Here is a 20,485-nt window from a genome sequence, read left to right on the forward strand (position 1 = left end):
GGAGGGGTGGGTAAATCTGGTCCCAGAAATTAAGCCGATCCTGCCCCTGGGGTTTATTTTTATTTATTTATTTACTTATTTTTGAGAAAGGGTTTTCCTCTGTCACCCAGGCTGGAATGCAATGACACCAGCACAGCTCACTGCAGCCTCCAACTCCTGGGCTCAAGCGATCCTCCCACCTCAGACTCCTGAGTAGCTGGGACTACAGGCATAGGACACCATGCCTCAGCTAATTTTTTTTTGTTTTTAGTAGAGACGAGGTCCCACTATGTTGACCAGGCTGGTCTCCAACTCCTGGGCTCAAGCAATCCTCCTGCCTTGGTCTCCCAAAGTGTTGGGATTATAGCCACTAAGCCTGGTTACTCCCAGGGCTCAGAAGCCATCAGAATAGACTCCAGTTGGCTAGTTCACACCATCCCTGGCACGTCCATCCTTCCCACCTCCACTTCTCCTTGGAGGCAGCAACCTCTGTTGTCCTCTGTTCCTGAAAGCTGAGCTGCACGCCCTCTGGATTCCTGGCTCCGTGAAAGTTCATATTACATTAAAGAATAAATAAAAGGATCAAGTGAATGAACCCATCCTGCAAGACAAGCATGATGCAGCATTGACCAAGCATGGCTCTAAATCAAGAGAGCCTGGCCCTGGTACATCGCAGGTCACTACCAGTGGTCACTGCATTGTCCCCACAATCCTGCAGAGACACGAGAACAATAGGACCGAGGTTCTGTCCTGGGCACCAGCCGGGTACTTCTGTGTGGCAGACAACAGCTGTGGCCAGCCAGCCGTGTGTGCTGTGCGTTCAGCGCATTCCCCGGACTCTCAATCGCCCCACCCGGCTAGCCTGGCAGCCCCTGCTGCCCCGTGGCCTTGCTGGCATTTGTCTTGTTTTGTCTTGTTTTCCCCCAGCCACAGACGCCTCTCAGTTTCTCAGGCTCTGAATACAGACTAAAGAGGATCAGAGTCGAACTTCACTCTTAATTCTTCCAGGCTCTAGCCCCAGCTCTGTCACTCGTTAACTGTGAGTTTAGGGCAGGTCCTAGCACCCTCAGTTTCCCCATATGCTGATGCACCTGTGTGCCGGCCACAGGTGAAGTATGAACTTTTTGAGGTCAGCGCTGGCAAGTGTGGGTGAGGCCAAACCGTTCCTGTATGGCTGATGGCTGGCAATATCGGTGAACAACAAGATTCATGCCCTGTGTCCTGGAGCTCAGCATCTGTATCCAGCATCTCCTAAGGAAATAATCTACAGTGTAGAAACATTTCTTGCCTGAACTGTGCATCACGGGGTTGTCTAAACAGAAAACTGGAAATAACAGCTACTACTTCCAGGTCCCAGAAATTAAGACATTGTTCTAAGCACTTTCCCTGTATTTGCTCATTTAATCCCCACCACAACCCTACATGGCAGGCACTATATTACCCTTATTTTATACATCAGGTGACTGAGCCCAGAGAGGGTAAGCCATGTGTCCAAGGCCACACAGTGAGTGATGGAGCTGAAATTTGAACCCACGTCGTGTGGCTCCAAAGTCCACTGTACTACACCATCCCCCTTGGCAAAGTAAAAGAAGGTTCATTTAAAGGTAAAATGCCTTCATAAACCAATTACTCCATTAAAACAAAAGAAAAGAAAAATTTCCAGAATACGCCAAAATAGAATATGACACAGCAAGTCAACTCATCCAATTTTTCATTTTACAAATGAGGACACTGAGGCCCAGGGAGGGAGAGACTTGCCCACGGTCAGGCAGGTGGTTAGTGACATACAGATCCCTCCACTAAATTAGCTGGGTGTGGTGACACACACCTGTAATCCCCAGCTTCTGGAGAGGCTGAAGCACCAGAATTGCTTAAGCATGGGAGGCAGAGGCTGCAGTGAGCTGAGATTGTGCCACTGTACTCCAGACTGGGTGACAGAGTGAGATTGTCTCAAAAAAAAAAAAAAAAAAATCGCCCCCCTGGATTCAAGTTCCTCCACGTCAATGACCGTGCAATTAATTTACACCCTCCGCGTTTCACACAAAGCACAAGAACACATGTGCATTACTTTATTACAATCAAAGTCAAGGGTTTATTAATAGAGTAATCTTAAACTAAAAGCCAATCTACTTCTTCTTCACGTGGAAATGATGGCAAAAAGGCAGCCAGGGAAGTGACCTGGTCCCCAAGACATGGCACCCAGAATGGGCCCATCTGGAAGGTCCCTTAGAGAACATCTGCTCTGAATCCCCGTGAAGCAGAGGGGAAGCTGATAGGCATGCCAGTCTCTGCATGGTTTTAGCGGCTGTGGAAAGATAGCATTATACCAGCAGAATGGACCCTTTGTAACCTAAATGGCTATATTTGCAACTGCAGCATAAATGTAAGGTCTCGTAGCAGCTTCAGATAATTAACATTTTTAAGTGGAGAGGTGGAAAATGCAAATGATAATGGTCAAAATATGAGCCTACATCTGTAGTTCAGGACAGTATTCCAGCTCCCCCACTGCAGTGCACATCTGCGCTTCTTCATTCACCAGCATCCCTTTCTTTAACAACTGGGATCACGCTGGAGCTGCCAATCATGAAACCCCGCCTCCCTGCCCAACGGGGTGTGCATGTGACCCAAGCTGGGCCAATCACGGTCCTCTTAAGAGATTGACGGACACTGAGGAAAGAGGCCTCTCTTCTGCGATCCTGACCCAGAGGGACCACCATAGCATGGACCGTTTCTTTGGCTGTGCGGAGGCTGCCTGCTGCCAACCCCAGAGAAAAACAGAACTGAGAGATGAGATGAAAATACTGCGTGAGCCCTCGATCTAGCCACACCTAAAGCCGAAACCCCTGTACTTCCCACTACCAAGAGCCAAGCAATTCCTCTATGTGCTTCAACTTCCTTGAGCTTGCAAACATATGAATTATCACCACGACTCCCACCTAAAGGTTCCCAGCAGGGAATTAATTTCCTCCAATCCCCCTCAATCACCGGCGCACCTACCCAAACTGAAAAGAGTTCTAGAGAGGAAAGAAACTCTGCAGACTGCCTTAGTGGGTATGAGGCTTCCTTTGGGGGTGATGAGAAAGTTCTGGAACTAGACTGCGGTGACGGCTACACAACATTGTTACTCTGTTTAATGTAGCTGAACTGTACTTTCAAATGGCTACAATGGTAAACTTTATGTTATTGTATTTTACAATTTTGTATTATTTATTTATTTAATTTATTTTAGACAGAGTCTTGCTGTGATCTCGGCTCAATCTCCTGACGTGATCTCCTGGGTTCAAGCAATTCTCCTGCCTCAGCCTCCCGAGTAGCTGGGACTACAGGCCACGCGCCACCACGCCTGGCTACTTTTTTGGTATTTTTAGTAGAGATGGGGTTTCATCGTGTTGGCATGTTGGCCAGGCTGGTCTCGAACTCCTGACCTCAGGTGATCCGGCTGCCTTGGTCTCCCAAGGTGCTGGGATTACAGGCATGAGCCACCACACCTGGCCTGTATTTTACCACAAAAGGGAATCACAAGATCTGCAATGTGGTGCCCCGTGTACACATCCTGGCGAGCGCCCCCTCCCTCTGCTCCCTTTCCTCCCGGCGACGTCCAGGAGTGGGCCAAGCACGGCGGACGGAATTCAGCAGGAGACCTTTGGCCACAGAACAAGACTTCTTTTTCATTTTCCATCCTGCTGCCACTCGGAAGACCCCTGGAAGCTAGTTAACCATTAAAACCCAACTGGCCTGGAGAAAAATAGCCTGTAGGGTTGAATAAGTGGTTTTCCGAAACAAGGCCCTGTCTCCTGGGCCAGACAGGGTGCAGACAGCAGTGTCAACTAGGAACGCTGACTACATGTGAAACAAATGGCCTTTGTCAGCATTTCCTCGGTCCCAGGCACAGTGCTAGCACTGCTCAAAGCCAATCTGACGCCCATACCTTTTAAAAATGATTATCTCGCCTCTTAACTCCGGAACCCCACCTCTCGAGATTGTTTTCTAAAGAATAACTCAACAGAAGAGAGAAAGGAGCTGCATGTATTAAAATGTTGGTTGGAACATTCTTTATAAAAATAAAAATTGGAAGCAACTTAAGAGGCCAAGAACAGGGGAACATTTAGTACATGACAGTACACTTGTGAACCAGAACACTCTGCTACCAGAAAACCATGAATTACAAAGGTGGTGCAGCCGTATCACTTATGAAATTACATTAACCTTAAAAAAAGCAGCTGCAGATGAGAGTGTGACCTATAGGCTGGGACCACAGCAAAGCCGAAAGGCAGGAGGCGAGCCTGTCCAGAGAGTGGCCAGGAGGGACGTCCGAAAGCGGGAACTGACAGGGGGACCACAGGACTCTACTATGTCCTACCATTATTTTTTATTTTTATTTATTTATTTTTTGGAGACTCGCTCTGTCCCCCAGGCTGGAGTGCAGTGGCTAGATCTCGGCTCACTGCAACTTCCGCCTCCTGGTTTCAAGAGTTTCTCCTGCCTCATCCTCCTGAGTAGGTGGGATTACAGGTGCCCACCGCCACACCCGGCTAATTTCTATATTTTTAGTACAGACAGAGTTTTGCCATGTTGGCCAGCTGGTCTCAAACTGCCGACCTTACGTGATCCGCCTGCCTTGGCCTCCCAAAGTGCTGGGATTACAGGCATGAGCTCTGACACCTGGCCATATTGTTATTTTTTAAATAAAAGTTTTATTTTGGGCTGGGCGTGGTGGCCTCTAATCCAAGCACTTTCGGAGGCCGAGGTGTAGGAACACTTGAGCCCAGGAGTTTGAGGCTAGCCCGGGCAATATAGTGAGGCCCTGTCTCTCTTAAAAATAAAAATAATAATAATAATAATAATTTATTTTAGAAGAGCTTTGGAGTTACAGAAAAGTTGCAAGAGGTAGTACCGAGTTTCCATATTACCTTCCTCTTAACACACACACATACATATTTCACCACTGTTAACATGTTACATTACTGTGGTACATTTGTCACAATGAAAAAGTCAACACTGGTACATTACAATTAATTAAACTCCCAGCTTTATTTATATTTCAACAGCTTTTCTGTTCTAAGGTCCAATTCAACATAGTACATTGCAGATAGCCTATTTTTTTGTTTGTTTTTCTTTCTGCAACAGGGTCTCACTCAGTCTCACTACACTCACTCAGGCTGAGTGCAGTGGCGAGATCTTGGCTCCCCGCAGCCCCGACCTCCTGGGCTCAAGTGATCCTCCCACCTCACCTCCCACATAGCTGGGACTACCGGTATGCACCACCACACGTGGCTAATTTTTTATTCTTTTGTAGAGATGGAGTATTATGAATACTATGTTGCCCAGGCTGGTCTTGAACTCTTGGACGCAAGCAATCCTCCCACCTTAGCCTCCCAAAGTGCTGAGATGATAGGTGTGAGTCACTGTGCCCAGGCTGTTTTTGTTTTTGACAATTCGGTGATTTTTGGTATATTCACAGATATGTGCAACCACCATGATAGTCAATTTTAGAGCATTTTCATCACCTCAAAAAGAAACCCTGTGTCTTTAGCTATCACCCACTTCCATCATTAGACTATTATTTTTATTTGTATTTATTTATTTTGAGACAGGATCTCGCTCTGTTGCCCAGGCTAGAGTGCAGTGGTATGATCGTAGCTCACTGCAGCCTTGACCTCCTGGGTTCCAGCGAACCTCCCACCTCAGCCTCCCAAGTAGCTGGGACTATAGCCATGTGCTACCATGCCTGGCTCATTTTATTTTGTTACGTTTTGTAGAGATGGGGTCTCACTATATTGCCCAGGTTGGTCTCAGACTCCTTAGCCAAGCAATCCTCCCACCTCAGCCTTCCAAAGTGCTGTGATTTACAGGCGTGAGCCACCGCACCCAGCCGAGTCCATTGTTTTTAAACGTTTGTTTTATCATGGACCAATTACACTGCTTTGAATCTTTAAAACAATGTGCATGGTGGAGGACAGGCAGTGGTACCACCCCTGCCCTCTGTAACAGACAAGCTGCTGAAGGGACGTGTAACACACTATTTCTGGTCACCTGAACAACAGTTTAAAGGTGCGGTAAGAGGGAGAGATTCCCTACTTCATGGGTTGTGAGAAATCCTTTTGCAAAATGGAGATCCCTTTAGTAGGGAAAGACCTCTCTCCCTCATCTACCCTACCCCAGGATTACCTTTTTGGAGTTCAGATTTTCTTTTCTCAACATGATCCTGTTACTTGTACCCCAAGTGAACAACCTTGGAAGTTTCTGACATTGAAAATGTCCATTTTCTTTAATGGCCAGAATGGAAAAGACTTAAAGTAGGCACTGTTCAGAGAGGGCACAAATGAATTCTCCCATGGGATCCATGCGACCACCGCCGACAGTCAGTCAGGACACCACTGGGTAGTGGCTGCTATTCTGGTCCCCCCACCAGTCCCCGTCTCTAGAAGCAAGCAACTTGCCCCACCCACGGAGGCAGGTGCCCAGCTGCCATGCTTCTGTTATGGGATAGGTGGGATCACAAACACAGTTACCTCCTCCTAGCCAGCATCCTGAAACAATTCTGTTGACATTTTACCAATGGCTTTACTGGTGCAGAGACACAGCATGGCTTGTCCCAAGTCACAGCTAAGCTACAGACCCAGGAGTCCAACCCAGCCCTCTCCCTCCTTGCAGGATGGTGACCCTTGGTGAGCTGTGACCTCCAGACTCTGGAGGAACTCAGTACCTGTACGACCTCCTTCACCAGGGTCTTGTCCGTCCCAGTTTTGGCGCGCTGCAGCCCGCTGACGTTCTCACCGATCCACGTGATGAGGGCAAACTTGGACCTCTTGCTCATGGCATCCCCGGTGGTGAAGCGCACGAAGGCAAACAACCGGACGTCATCTGTGGCCAAGAGCGAAAAGAGAACATGGTGCTCTGTTAAAACACCCCAACATCATGTCCCTGAGGAGAGGCTGTGAGCCTGGAGCAGCACGGCAGGAGCCCGGTGCAGTTCCCTGGGGGCGCCATGTGCAGAGGGCAGGAGGGAAGCACTCATCCGCTGCCCTTGTCACTGTCTCTTGAATCCTGGCAACAATGCTGCAGGCTTCATGCCCATTTCACAGATGGGAAATGGAGGTTCAGAGAAGTCACATGGCACTTTCAAGGTTGTGAGGGAATTCAAGGTCATGCTGGGATTTAAACCCAGGACTTTCTGGCTGCAACGCCTACAGCCTTCCTACAATCAAGGCTCAAATTCTGGGTGGGCCCATTGCACAGATGTGGGCGCCACCAACAGTGCCAGGGCCCAGCCAAAAAAATTTAAAAATAAAAATTTAAAAAGGCTCAAATTATGGATCTTATTTAGGGACCAGAAATTCATCCTCTTTGTAGACCAGAAATTCATCAACTCTTTTTGCCTCAATCTTTGCGGTCCTACTTGGAATAAGACTCTACACTGTAGAGAGACAGGAAACACCCTGGGGCAAGAGGGGGTGGCGGTGGGTATGAAGAGGAAACAAAGAAAGTGGCTCTTAATTTGGCCTGGGATATGGCTCCGAGGATATTTCACTTATGACTAGGCAATTAGGTCAACAATGAATTCTGAACACGTTTCCATTGGCTGTGTTATGCTTGTTCTATCTTATACAGTCATTTTTATTAAAATGGCTTTGAGGGCTATTTTGTTCCATTGATCCACATTAAGTTTTATTTCAATGCCACACTGTTTTTATTATCATGACTTTAAAATCTGTTTCACAATCCACTATGCTAAGTTCCCCCATCCTCCACTGCTCTGTATTATCAAAATATCATTTGATATTCTTGAATTTTTTTTTTTTTTTTTTGAGACAGAGTCTCGCTCTGTCGCCCAGGCTGGAGTGCAGTGGCGCGATCTCGGCTCACTGCAAGCTCCACCTCTGGGGTTCACACCATTCTCCTGCCTCAGCCTCCCGAGTAGCTGGGACTACAGGCGCCCACCACCACGCCCGGCTAATTTTTTGTATTTTTAGTAGAGACGGGGTTTCACCGTGTTAGCCAGGATGATCTCAATCTCCCGACCTCGTGATCCGCCCACCTCAGCCTCCCAAAGTGCTGGGATTACAGGCGTAAGCCACCGTGCCCAGCCTGATATCTTTGAATTTTTAAAGTGATGTGTGTATTGGCCGGGTATGGTAGCTCACCCCGGTAACCCCAGCACTTTGGGAGGCAAAGGTGGGAGGATTACTTCAGCCCAAGAGCTTGAGACCAACCTGGGCAACATGGAGAAACCACCTCTCTAACAACAACAACAAAAAATTAGCTGGGCATGGTGGCGGGCACCTGTAGTCCCAGCTACCACGGAGGGTAAGGTGGGAGGATCACTTGAGCCCAGGAGGTTGAGACTGCAGTTGAGTAGAGATCACGCCACTGTACTCCAGCCTGGGTGGCCAACGGAGACCCTGTCTCAAATAAAATAAAATAAAATAAAATAAAATAAAATAAAATAATATGTGCGTGCATGTGTGTGTGTGCATTGCATGTGTGTGCGTGTGCATGCGGGTGCGTGTGTACCCCACTAGGATAAACCAAAATTATTCAACATCAGCTCAACTGGCATCTGGGGCCAGATCATTCTCTCTGGTAGGAACCGTCCTGTAAATTGCAGGGTGCTGAGCAGCACCCCTCACCTGGCCCCACCAGTTATGACAAACAAAAATGCCTCCATACATTGCAGATGTCCCCCAAAGGGGGCAGAACACCCCCAGTTGAGAACCTCTGCTGTAAACTGTTGGTGTCCCCATTTAATTGGGACCCCTTTTGTGTTTTCCAACAAAGTTCTGTGCCTCTTGAGGGGATCACATATCCTTATTCAGCTTACTTCACAAATAGTTCATATTTTAATTGCCATTATCACCAAGATCTCATTACAATTCCTAACTGGTGGTTGCTGGCACATAGGGATGCCACTGGTTTGGAGTCATTCACCTTGTATTAGCCACTTGCATAAACTGATGCTCTCTCAGGGCGTTTAGTTGCTGGTGTGAGGGTTTCTCAGGCACTCAATGATACCGTAGAGCGATATGTTTGCTTCTCAAACATTGCGTGGATTTGAATCACTGGGGAAATCTTCCTAAATGCAGCTTCTGATTAAACAGGTCTGGGGTCTACGCTTCTAAGAAGCTCCCCAGTGATGCTGATGCTACTGGTCAAAGGATCACACTTTGAGTTTAAAAAAAAAAAATCAATCTGCATTTCTTCATAGAATCTAAGTACGTCCCTGCAGAGTCCCACACAAAGCATGTAAGTTAGCACCAAGACCCAAGGACACAAACCACCTGTCTAAAGGAGACACAGGCCTGGAGCTGACAAGTTCACTTCCTGGTGATTATCCCAAAACCGGAGGGGTAACCAGCAAGTTCGCCTTCAACAAGAGGCCAGGTGGTCTAATGGGTCATCCATTTGTCCCCGGGAGCTAAGGAACACGCAGCTCTCAGCAGACCATGAATGCGAGATCCTAACTGCCGTCCAGGGTCAGCGACTCCACAACACTTACTTCTTAAAGGAAACCGATCATCATCACCACTCACATTGGCACAGCACTTTTCAGTTTACAAAACATGCTTCTATTTCATCTCATTTGGTCTTTGTAACAATGCTGGGAGGCAGATGAGGTAGAAACGTCATGGCCACTTTCATCATCAACATCCAAATCACCTTCATTGATAAGGGCTGGAGGCTCAGAGGCCACGTGATGTGGCCAGAGTCACAACACAGTGAGGCCAGAGCCAAGGGCCTGGACACCTTGGGTGTGTGTGCTCAGCCCCCTTTCTCCAGGGAACTGCCCCATCAGGCCATGGCCATCTAGGGGTCAGTAGGTAACAAGGCAGCAGGGATAGAAGGAAGGATGGTCTCAGGGACACTGCGCAGGTGAATCCACAGGGCCTGGTGACCAACTGGATGTGAGAAGTGAGGACAGAGGAGTCGAGAGCACAGGAGACCACGAGGGGTGAGAGCCCCACCTCCCATGCCCTGGGGACTGTGCCTGAATTCCCAAACATCAGCCGGGGCTGCCTCACCTGTAAAACACATTGTTTTCTTTATTGAGATAAAAGTCACGTAACATAAAATTCACTATTTTAACCACTTTAAAGCATACAATTCAGTGGCTTTAAGGACCCTCACAATGTTGTGCCATCATCGCTACTATCTAATTTCATCACTCCAACGAGAACTCCTGTCCTCAAGAACAGTCACTCCCCATTTTCCACCCCACTCCCCCAGGCCCTGGCAACCACTCTTCCACTTTCTGTCTGTATGGATTGGCCTGTGCTGGACATTTCATTGAAATGGACTCATACGCTATGTGGCCTCTGGGGTCTGACTTCTTTCACTCAGTGTCACGTCTCCAAGGTTCATCCCTGCTGTCGCGTGTGCGGGTCACCACTTCATTCCTCCTATGGCTGAACAGCACTCCATTGCGTGGAGAGAGCACATTTTGCTTATCAGTGCATCAGTTGATAGACATTTGGGATCCTTCCAAAATGGGGTGATTTCACGCCTCCCTTATCAGCTGACCATGATGATTGAAAGTGAAAGCTACAAAACCCACCTAGCCCGTCAGGGTGGAACCTTCAACCTAAAGCTCCTGACACAGGGCGGGGCTGCCAGGTGGCCACCGCGCACAGGAAACGAGACTGGTGCAAGAGACGGCAGTTCCTCACTTGTAAGGTGCAAAGTGCACAGCCACAGGCGGCTGGTGCAGACTTGGAGTGTGGGGGAGCAGCCTTTAGCTCAAGAGCATTTCTCAGCAGTCCCCGCGGTATCTGGGAAGCCAGGGCTCTGTTGTGAGGAGTGTTGTCGGAGCATCAACACCAAAGTGCTTAATTAAATGGCAGCCTTGACCTGAGGGGGAGGAGGGGCTGAACATCCGCCTCCAACTGCATTTCACAAGCAAAAGAACACAGTGAGTCTGTTTCCATGGTAACCGCTCTTGGGTTCCCATTTCCACATTGGTCAGCCCGGACTTGGATCCAAACTGCCCATCCCTGGCCCAAGCCTCCATGGAGGAAAGTTACCAGCCCTGCTTTGGGCCAACGCAGTTTTTGGGGACCCCGACCATGTGTTCAGCCCAGTGCCGAGCCTTCGGGCTGAGCCAGCTCTCCCAGCCTCTCTCTTCTCAGTGTCGCCCCCTCCCACAGCTCTCGCCGGCTCCTCTGCGGAGCTCCATGGCTTTTCCAGTGTCTGCCCTCTCTGCTGGCTGCCAAGTGCCTCCACACGCCGGCCATGCTCTGCGCACCTCCAACCCTCCACATCCACCCTCCCCTCTTTCAGACCTCCCCAGGTCTACCTTGGGCAACACCCTTTGCCCCTGGAGGGTCACAGGTTCTTGTTGAAGAACCACAAGCATTGTCCCTGTGTCCCAAGGACCAGCCCAGGGCCTGGCACAAGATAGATGTACAATAAGTAAGTCACACCCCCAACCCCAAGGACACTGGGAACCTTCCAGAACCACAGCCTGATGTCATTTAAATGATTGTGGGGGAGTGGGGTAAAGAGTGACATGGTTTGCTAGGTGACTGCTGGGTGCTTATCTGACAATGGTTTGGTCAACAAGATTGCTGACAGGCCTGTTTTTGAAAATCCAAGTCACGTTATGCTTACAAATGTTTGCTGCTAGAGATCTGGCACGACAGTGATGGGTCAGCTGAGTCGGAGACGGAAAACCTGTTGGTCTGCGTACCGTTTTTGCAGCTGCCCAGCAGACTGGAGGCCTCTCCCCAACCCCGCTCACCCTGAAGGAGGTTCTCAGCCCCTTTTGACCTCACACTGGGCAGTGGAAGGGGAAGCTCTAGTTCTTCATCCCTGGTTCAGCTACTTTCCCTCTTCTGAACAAATCGGGCCCACAAACCCCAGTGGCAGTCACAGCCCCACATCAGCAGTGGGGAGCCCTAGGCTCCCTCGTCTACCTCGGGCTATTGTCACTCCTGTACACAGGAACACTGGCATATCTACTAAAGGGCACAGAGAAACGCCATCATGTATATATTAGTGTGATGAGTGTGTGTATATTTGTGTATGTGTATATATACATATATTTATGTGTATAATATGTGTATATATGTGTATAGGTGTGTTTGTATATGTGTGTATATATATATATTTGTGAGTACAGGTGTATATATATGTGTGTATATATATTCATGTGTTTGTGTATGTGTATGTGTGTTTTATCTGTGTGTGTGTGTGTGTGTGTGTATGTGTGTATGTGTATGCACTAGGATGGCAAAACAGCCCAGAAGAAGGTTGGTACCTGGGCTTTCCATCACCCTCACTGTGCCACTTGGTCCCTAACAGGGCCAGTGGTCCATCTTTTCAGACTGAGGTTGAGAGTCCAGGTCTAGGCAGAGGAGACAGGGAGACTGGGCAACCCCAGTGGGGGACGGGGGACCCAGGACTTCACCCAAACACAGGTACCAGAGACAGATGCCATGAGCTCCTTCTGCTGGAGCCCTCAGCACAGTGGAGCGGTCTATACCCTTAACCTTCTCTGCAACGTCCAGGGTGCAAGTTCAAATTCCAGAATCCTTTAGAAACTTACCCCCACATGTACTAGCCTTGTGACCCAGACCAGAGTCCTGAATGTCTCTAAGCCTCAGTTTCGTCATCCACAAAATGGGTCAAATACTTACCTCATAAAGTGGTTGGGAGGATTACATGAAAAAGAAATGAGATCTGAAGGGCTTGGCTGATGGGAATCATTGCTGTTTTTTGACCCCCAACACCTCTACAGTGAAACTGCCCTCAGGGGTCCACAGGGGCCTCCTAATTGCCAAAGCCAACAGCACCTTCTCCATGCCCACTGGTGGCGTTTCACACCATCGTCAGTTCTGCTCTCCTTGAACCTCTCCCTTCCCATGGCACCCAGGGCACGGTGCCATCTTGGTTCTCAGAGCGCTGATCCCGACCTCTACTTTCTCCCTGGCTCTTCCACCCGCTCTGTCTCCACACACCCTCCCCAGCGTTCCACCTCGTCCTCTCCTTTCCCCTGACACTCGCTCCCTGGGAGATCCCAGCTACCAGCACAGAACACTGGCGCACCAGCCCCTGCACTCACAACTCTCCACTGCTCTGTCCTTAACAAGGTGGGCAGAGTCTGCCCTCCGTTTCTCACCATCTCCTGGCACCTCGCACCCCTTACACACAACTGTTTGCTAAGGCAACCTGGCGCACTGAGAAGAGCACAAACTCCAGAGATCAGCCAGCCAGGGCTGCACCCCAGCTGGGGCCACATCCCAGGCGGGGCCGCATCCCAGGCGGGGCCGCATCCCAGCCGGGGCCGCTTCCCAGCCGGGGCCGCATCCCAGCCGGGGCCACATCATCCGAGCAGGGGCCGCATCCCAGCAGCAGCGGCATCCCAGCTGGCTTCCTTCCAGCTATGGAACATCAGATGAGGGTGCTTCATGCTCTGAGCCTCAGCTGTTCCAGCTGTAGAATGGGGACAACTTTCTGCATCCAGCTCTGGCTTTCAGAGTGAGGCACTCCGAGGCACACAGTCACGGAGTCACTCCTTCTGTGAGTCTTTCTTGAGGAGAAATGGAAGACAGTGAAGGTCTGGGAGGTAACTGAGCCCCAAGTCTACTAAGCACTTATGAGGGACCGGGCCCCACTCTAAGAATCTGCACACTGCAGATTCTTCTCCTTTGTGAGGGCAGCACAGATCGCAGTTCCATTTCACAGGTGAAGAAACCGAGGCTTGGAGAGGTGAAGTGAGAATGAGCCACACAACCCTCCCTGCCCGCTGCAGAGCTGCTGAAGTCTAGAGCAGCAGTTCTCAAAGCGTGGTCTTTGGACAAGCAGCACCACAGCACCCAGGAACTTATTAGAAATGTGGGTACTCAGGCTCCACTCAGCCCTACTGATCCAGACACTGGGAGTGGAGCTCTGAAACTGTGCTCGAATGAGCCCCAGGGTGATTCTGAGGCTGCCAGACCTTGAGACCCACTGACTTAGAGGAAGACGTGGAGAAGAGGAAATGGTGAGAACTCACTGTTGGGACAGGGGACGAGACAAAGGTCTCAAGGGCAGAAAAGCTGAAGTGCTCAGAGTTCAGTCCCCACGCCCTCCTTGCTGCCTGTCTGCCTTTTATTTTAAGCAAGTGACTGCATGAAGCTGCTTCCTGCAGAGTCCGTGGTTCCTGAACACGCCCATCAAAGACCACCAGGACAGTCCCTCCAGTGCTCCCTCCCCAAAATCCCACACCCCAAGAGAGGGAACAGCCATCATTAGCAAGAGAGCTACTGAGCATCAGCCCTGGGTACCAGGAGGCCTTTCTGCCTGTGCTGCCTCTAGCTCCTCTGCTTGCCCATAAGCCACGAGGATTCAGATGCGCATCATAGCATCACACTGAGCCCCATCTCAGGGCCACCGTCACTGAGGACACAGCAAGGTCAGAAGCCCCATCCTGAAGACCGTGGTTTCCTTCTGGTCGGTGTCATGCATTCAGAGCCCAGGCCAATTGTATGCTGGATGTTCCCGATTTGGAGACGATGGATGCCCTCCCCTTCCCACCCAGAGAGAGCCTTGACACAGCTGTCATGTTCAACGTTAACAAAACTCCACTCTCAAAAGAGCCTGACCCTTCCTTCCACTGGTCTACGAAGCCTCATCAGAGGCCAACGATGGAGCTTTGGCTCCTGGAAAGGACCCCTGGGGACCCAGAAGCCCCAGGTAGGGCCCTACAGGTAGGTAAAGGGAGCCTCAGTCCAATGCCCAGGTCATCTCTTCAAGGTTCTCTGCCTTCATTTACTAAGTAAGTTCATCTGTGTCAACAAATCAGCATCCTAACGTTCTCAGGACACCGCCTGGCGCAGAGCTGTGAGCTCAGCAGCTGGCCCTGGTGGCCGTTACATGCTCTTCTCTCCAGCCTTTCCCTCTCCTGGCTCTCCTCTGACCTTTCCCCTGGGCCCTGGAGGTGCCTTTACGCCTCTCCCACCTCCTCCCCATCTGTGCCTCCTCCCCTTTTCCTCCCCGCCGCCCCACCCCCCCCACCCCCCCCCACCCCCGCCAACCCCGACCTCTCTGGAAGAGAGAGGGATGGGGTAGGGAAAGGCCCAGAGGGGGTAAAGGAGAGACAGTGGGGGTGGGAGGGACCACACAGGAAGACCAAGCAGGGGACCAAGCGGGAGAACCAAGTGGGGGCGGCGGGGACCAAGTTGCGGGGGGTGGGGGGGAGCAAGCAGGAGGGGTCCAAGCGGGGTTGGGTCGGGGGGACGACCAAGCTGGAGCTGCTGAGCAGTCAAAGGGATGGGGATGTGGGAAAAAACCCAGTGACAACAGAAACAGAGGATGACCACAAAGGGGCTAGGAAGGGGGGTAAAGGCAAGAATTCTCTATAATCACCAAAGCCACCAGGATGAGCCGCTCTAATAATTCCCCAAAAGTTACAAACGGCATATGGTCCCCACTAAGCTCTGAAGGCCTGTCCCTCCCCCCCCTTCCTTCTCCCCCCTTCCCCCTCCCACCCAAACTTGAAATCTCAGGCTCAGGTCAGCACTGAGGAAGAGATTTTGACCAGGCCCACTCAGTGTTCTCACCAGGGCGGCCCCGACACAGGATCCACATTGACTGGGGGCTCTGCCTTCTCCCCAAAGAGATTCTAGTCTCCTCTGCGTATCGCCAAAGCCAGTCGTGGCTGGAGGACCAAACCCCCGAGGAAGGAGGATCTGCTATGGGCCGAGCACTGCGTAACTTTCTTAATACTTTTGCAAATGTTTTGAACAACCTTCTTTCGTTACAAAAACACATACTAGGTGTAGAATAATGAGAAACACAAAAAAGCAAAATGAAGAAATTAAGGATCCCCCACCACCCCAGAAACCTTTTAGCGTTAAGTCCTTCTGATCTTTTCAGCTACTTTCACATCTGTCTGGGTCTTGTTATGGCCCCAGCACTGATCACCATGCCAGGCATGTCATAGGCACCTTACACGTTATCTGTGGGCCAATGGAAAGAAACAAGAGAGAATCATTTCAGAATTTCCACCTAACACTGAACTTTAGAGCAAGGCCAAAGAAAGGGGGAAGGGGAGGACAGGAGGAAGTTGCCCCAGAGAGCAGCAAGATTGCAGCTCACTCTAAAGCTGCCCTAACTTTACAGAGACTCCGGAGAGGTTATGCAAACACGGCTCAGGAAGGGAAAAAACAACCCACACACCAAAAAGCTGAGCTGTCAGCTTCCACCGAGGGAGCTCCCTGGAGCGAGGATGAAAGGAAATGGGAAAGAATTCTTACATCCTGCTGCCCAGAGCAAGGGGACAGCTGGGCAGTCGCCATGGCAGCGGCTGGCTTCTAGCAGGCTGCTAAGGGGAGAGAGGGTAAGGCTGCGGAAGGAGAAATGTCTTCACGCCACCAAAGAGGAAGGAGGGCTCAGCGGGCACCCACGTCTGTAAGAGGGAGGGGGCCTGAGGCTGGGGCTGGAAGGGGCCAGGTTCGTTGCTGAAGCTGAAGGGAGAGCTCTCCTTACTAAGAGGCCTCATTTCACTGTATCACTTGCTGTCTTTTTTCAGAGTGACTTTCATAACTCCCCCCAGTTGACAGAAACCAAACCAAACCAAAAACACCCTCCTGTCCTGCTCAAAAAACTTTGCAAAAATATTAAAAAGTGTAAAAACTGAAACCCATTACTCTAGAAATAAACTCCTTTTGGTTTATTCCTTAAACGGCATGAATAAAGGCTCTTTTTTTTTTTTTTTTTTTGAGACGAAATCTCGCTCTGTTGTCCAGCCTGCAGTGCCGTGGCACAATCTCAGCCTACTGCAACCTCCGCCTCCTGGGTTCAAGCGATTCTCCTGCCTCAGCCTCCCAAGTAGCAGGGATTACAGGCGCCTGCCACCATGCTCGGCTAAGTTTTGTAGTTTTTGTGAATTTTGTAGTACAGACGGGCTTTCACCATGTTGGCCAGGCTGATCTCAAACCCCTGACCTCAGGTGAACTGCCCGCCTCAGCCTCCCAAAGGGCTGGGATTACAGGCGTGAGCCACTGCGCTCGGCCAAGGCTCTGTTTCTTTATGTGATCCGCATTGTGTGGGTATCTGCATGTAGGCACATCGTTTCTGCACTGGAGCTCACACTGTAAATGCGGTTTGATATCCAACACAGGAGACTCCTCAAATGATCCCCGATTCATTGCATTTTCACTAGGTGTGAATGACCCAGCTTTCCTAGCTTGACAGAGAACATAAGAAAATGAAGTACAGGATGGCCAGAGGAAAAGAAAGATGATTACTTCAGCAGAACCTCCAGGGTATAAGCTGATCTGGATACCCAAATTAAACCAAGAGCTAAAGGTTTTCCCCCTATGACAAAGCACTAGCACTTTCTTTCATGATAATTCTCTACTTCCTTAAATGGGAGTTAGTGTGTTAGACCTGACTCCACCCTCTGACTTAGAGAAGAGTGGCTGTAAGCAGTCCCTGGAGGCTCTGAGGACCTTATTACAGTATCTACAGCAACTACAAGGAGACGCTGGGCCACTGAGGGGTTCAGTGTCTGGCTCCCAATCACTGAACAGCCCTGGCACACACTGCTTTATACTCTTGTGTCTGCTTTTCACTGTTGTGCTGCCTCTTCCATCGCTGTGGGTTGGTTATTTGACAAACACTTACTGGCAATCTGTGATATAGGGATTTTGCTGAAAAACATGGAATCCCTACCCTCAAAAAATATACAGTCTACCATGGCAAACAAAAATGTAGTGTGTGAATACCATGACATTACTGCTATGGCAAAGAGCTGTGACTGGCAGTTACAGGAGCATCAAGGAAAGAAGGAAATCCACTCTGCCTGGGCAGCTGTGACCAGGACAGGCTTTGCAGAGGAGGTGATGTTTGATTAGGGTCTTTTTCTTTTTTCCCCCTGAGACAGAGTCTTGCTCTGTCGCCCAGGCTGGAGTGCAGGGGCACAATCTCGGCTCACTGCAACCTCCGCCTCCCGGGTTCAAGCAGTTCTCCTGCCTCAGCTTCCCGGGTAGCTGGGATTACTGGCATGCTCCAGCACACCCAGCTAATTTTTATATTTTTAGTATAGACGGGGTTTCACCATGTTGGCCAGGCTGGTCTCGAACTCTTGACCTCGTGATCCCCCCATCCTGGCCTCCCAGAGTGCTGGGACTACAGGCATGAGCCACCGCACCCATCCTGATCAGGGTCTTGAAGGATGACTCAGAGTTCCTCCAGAGAACAGGGTAAGGACAAAGAGGGTTCCTGTTAACAATTTGAGAGAGAGATTGTGACAGAACTCCAGACAAAGCAACAGCCTCTGCTGGCAAGTTCAAAACCCCTTCCTCCACCAGCCCTTCTGTTTCTGACTCACCACAAGCCAGAAGGGCATATGATGCAGTTGATTATAACTGTGTGCAAAATAAGAGCTTAAAGGCTCAGAATGAGCTACAGGCCTCCTTCAGTTTGCTCAGCCCTACTCCAAGAGGGAAGGAATCTCGTTCCCTAGCACATCCAAAGCACCCAGACGATGCCCCACAGGTACTCAATAGATACTTCCTGAATAAATGAAGGGCATCTGCATGGCATCTTTGACTTCTCAGAGGCTTTCAGTTCCAAATTTGCAGCTGCGCTTCAGTTCAACGGGGGGGGGGGGGTGCCATTTTATAAGAGTAAAACCAAGCAGATGGGCACAGTGGCTCACACCTGTAATCCCAACACTTTGGGAGGCCGAGGCAGGAGGATCGCTTGAGCCCAGGAGGTTGAGGCTGCAGTGAGCTATGATCGCACCACTGCACTCCAGCCTGGGCCACAGTGAGACTCTGTCTCAAAAAACTTTTTTTCTTTTAATTAAAAAAAAAAAAGAATAAAACCAATTCCTTCTCAGGATTTTTAAAGTGTGACTTCCACCCCCAGAGAGCAGGAATGAATAGACAGGCAGGAATTAATGGATATGGACAGACATAACAAGTGATTTGTTTTGACAAATTTGTGGTTTAATAAAAGTGCATGTGGGCAGATGCGGTGGCTCACACCTGGAATCCCAGCACTTTGGGAGGCCAAGGAGAGCAGATCACTTGAGCTCAGGAGTTCGAGACCAGCCTGGCCAACCCGGCAAAACCCTGTCTCTACTAAAAATACAAAAATTAGCCACCCATGGTGGTGCACACCTAATCCCAGCTACTCGGGAGGCTAACGTAGGAGAATTGCTTGAGTCCAGGAGGCAGCGGTTGCAGTAAGCTGAGATCATGCCACTGCACTCCAGCCTGGGTGACAGGCTCCATCTCAAAAAAAAAAAGTGCATGGAAAGGGAAGGCCAAAAAGGCAGCATTGCTGGAGTCAGCGATGCCAGAGTCAGCGATGCCTGCGTAACGAGGAAGCTGCTTCTCCACTTTTCAAATGCACCAAGAACGGTAGCCCAGAGGGATGCAGCTGGCTTGAAACCTCAGCGGCACGAGAGCCTGGAGACCAGGATTCAGGTCCTGGCTCTGCCCCTTTCCTCCCATGTGACAATGGTCCAGCGACTTCCCCTCTCTGCCCCCCCGTTCCCCGGAGGCCTCTCCATCTCTGCCTGGGAGCCCCTGCTTGGCGGGGGCAGACTTGCAGCCGGTTTTCCTTCCCTGTGGGCTTTAACAACACTCCAGCCCGCAAGCCTGCGCACACCAGCCCCCACGGGGATGGCTGACTCACTTTACTCTTCTACAGATTCACTTATTCGTTACCCCATGCAACATCCGAGGCAGAACCTCCCCTCTTCCCAAAGGACTGAGGCAACAAAGAGTGACTCAGCCAGGGCTCTGCGCCAGGCTCTGAGTGAACACACTGGAAACCCAGCCGTGGGTACAACACAGCATCACAGCTCTGCCCTAAACACAGGGGGACCCACTGAGAGCCCAGGGGACCAGCAAGCCTCCCCCTGGAGGTCTCCTCATCGGTGACACAGCACGTTGATCCTCATCAGAGCCAGCTGAGGGGGTGATGCCCTGGGAATTGGGCCTGGCACACAGAAAGTGTTGAGAAGCGCTAAGTGAGGATGATAAGGACAAGGCGGCCTTGGGACAAACGGTGACAATGGCAACAGACTATAAGAGGCAAATGGAGGCAATGGGGGAGCCGGGAGTTCAGAGGGGAGAGGCAGGGCTGCGCTCAGGGAAAGGGGCCCCTCAGGGCCTGTGGGGTTGGCGCATCACGCCTGGGGACGCAGAATAAGTGGCAGAATAAGACTCTGCCCAGCTGGGAATGACTCACAGAAAGGGCCAAGGCAAAGTTCTAGGAGAACATGACACAAAAGTGATCAGAATAAAATGCGCGCTGCTCCAGGAAAATCCGGAGGCCTCACATGGTTCCCGGGGCCACTGCGCCCTGGGCCCTGCCAGCTACCCACCTCCCCCCGCTTTCTACCCCCCACTCCCCACCCACCTTCCTCCCCGATGGCCCCCACCCCATGCTCCCCGCTCCCTACTGCCCCTGCAACTCCCCTCTCCCTCCCGCTGCCCCACCATGGCCAACCGCCTTCCCACCCATGCTCCCCCCCTACTCCCCAACCCCTGCGCTCCCCATCCACACTCAC

The 20,485-nt window shown here is 50.6% G+C and overlaps 1 protein-coding gene across 1 annotated transcript in view; it reads right to left on the bottom strand.

The window, feature by feature from the left end:
• COTL1 (coactosin like F-actin binding protein 1) overlaps positions 1-20,485 on the bottom strand; it is a 52,495-nt gene that overhangs the window by 18,087 nt on the left and 13,923 nt on the right. Inside the window, exon 3 of the mRNA XM_024233379.3 lies at positions 6,686-6,843. Within this exon, the coding sequence (XP_024089147.2) occupies positions 6,686-6,843 (158 nt within the window). The remainder of the gene's footprint in view (positions 1-6,685; positions 6,844-20,485) is intronic.

Source organism: Pongo abelii, chromosome 18 (genome assembly GCF_028885655.2).
Source record: "Pongo abelii isolate AG06213 chromosome 18, NHGRI_mPonAbe1-v2.0_pri, whole genome shotgun sequence".
In the NCBI taxonomy this organism is placed as follows: domain Eukaryota; kingdom Metazoa; phylum Chordata; class Mammalia; order Primates; family Hominidae; genus Pongo; species Pongo abelii.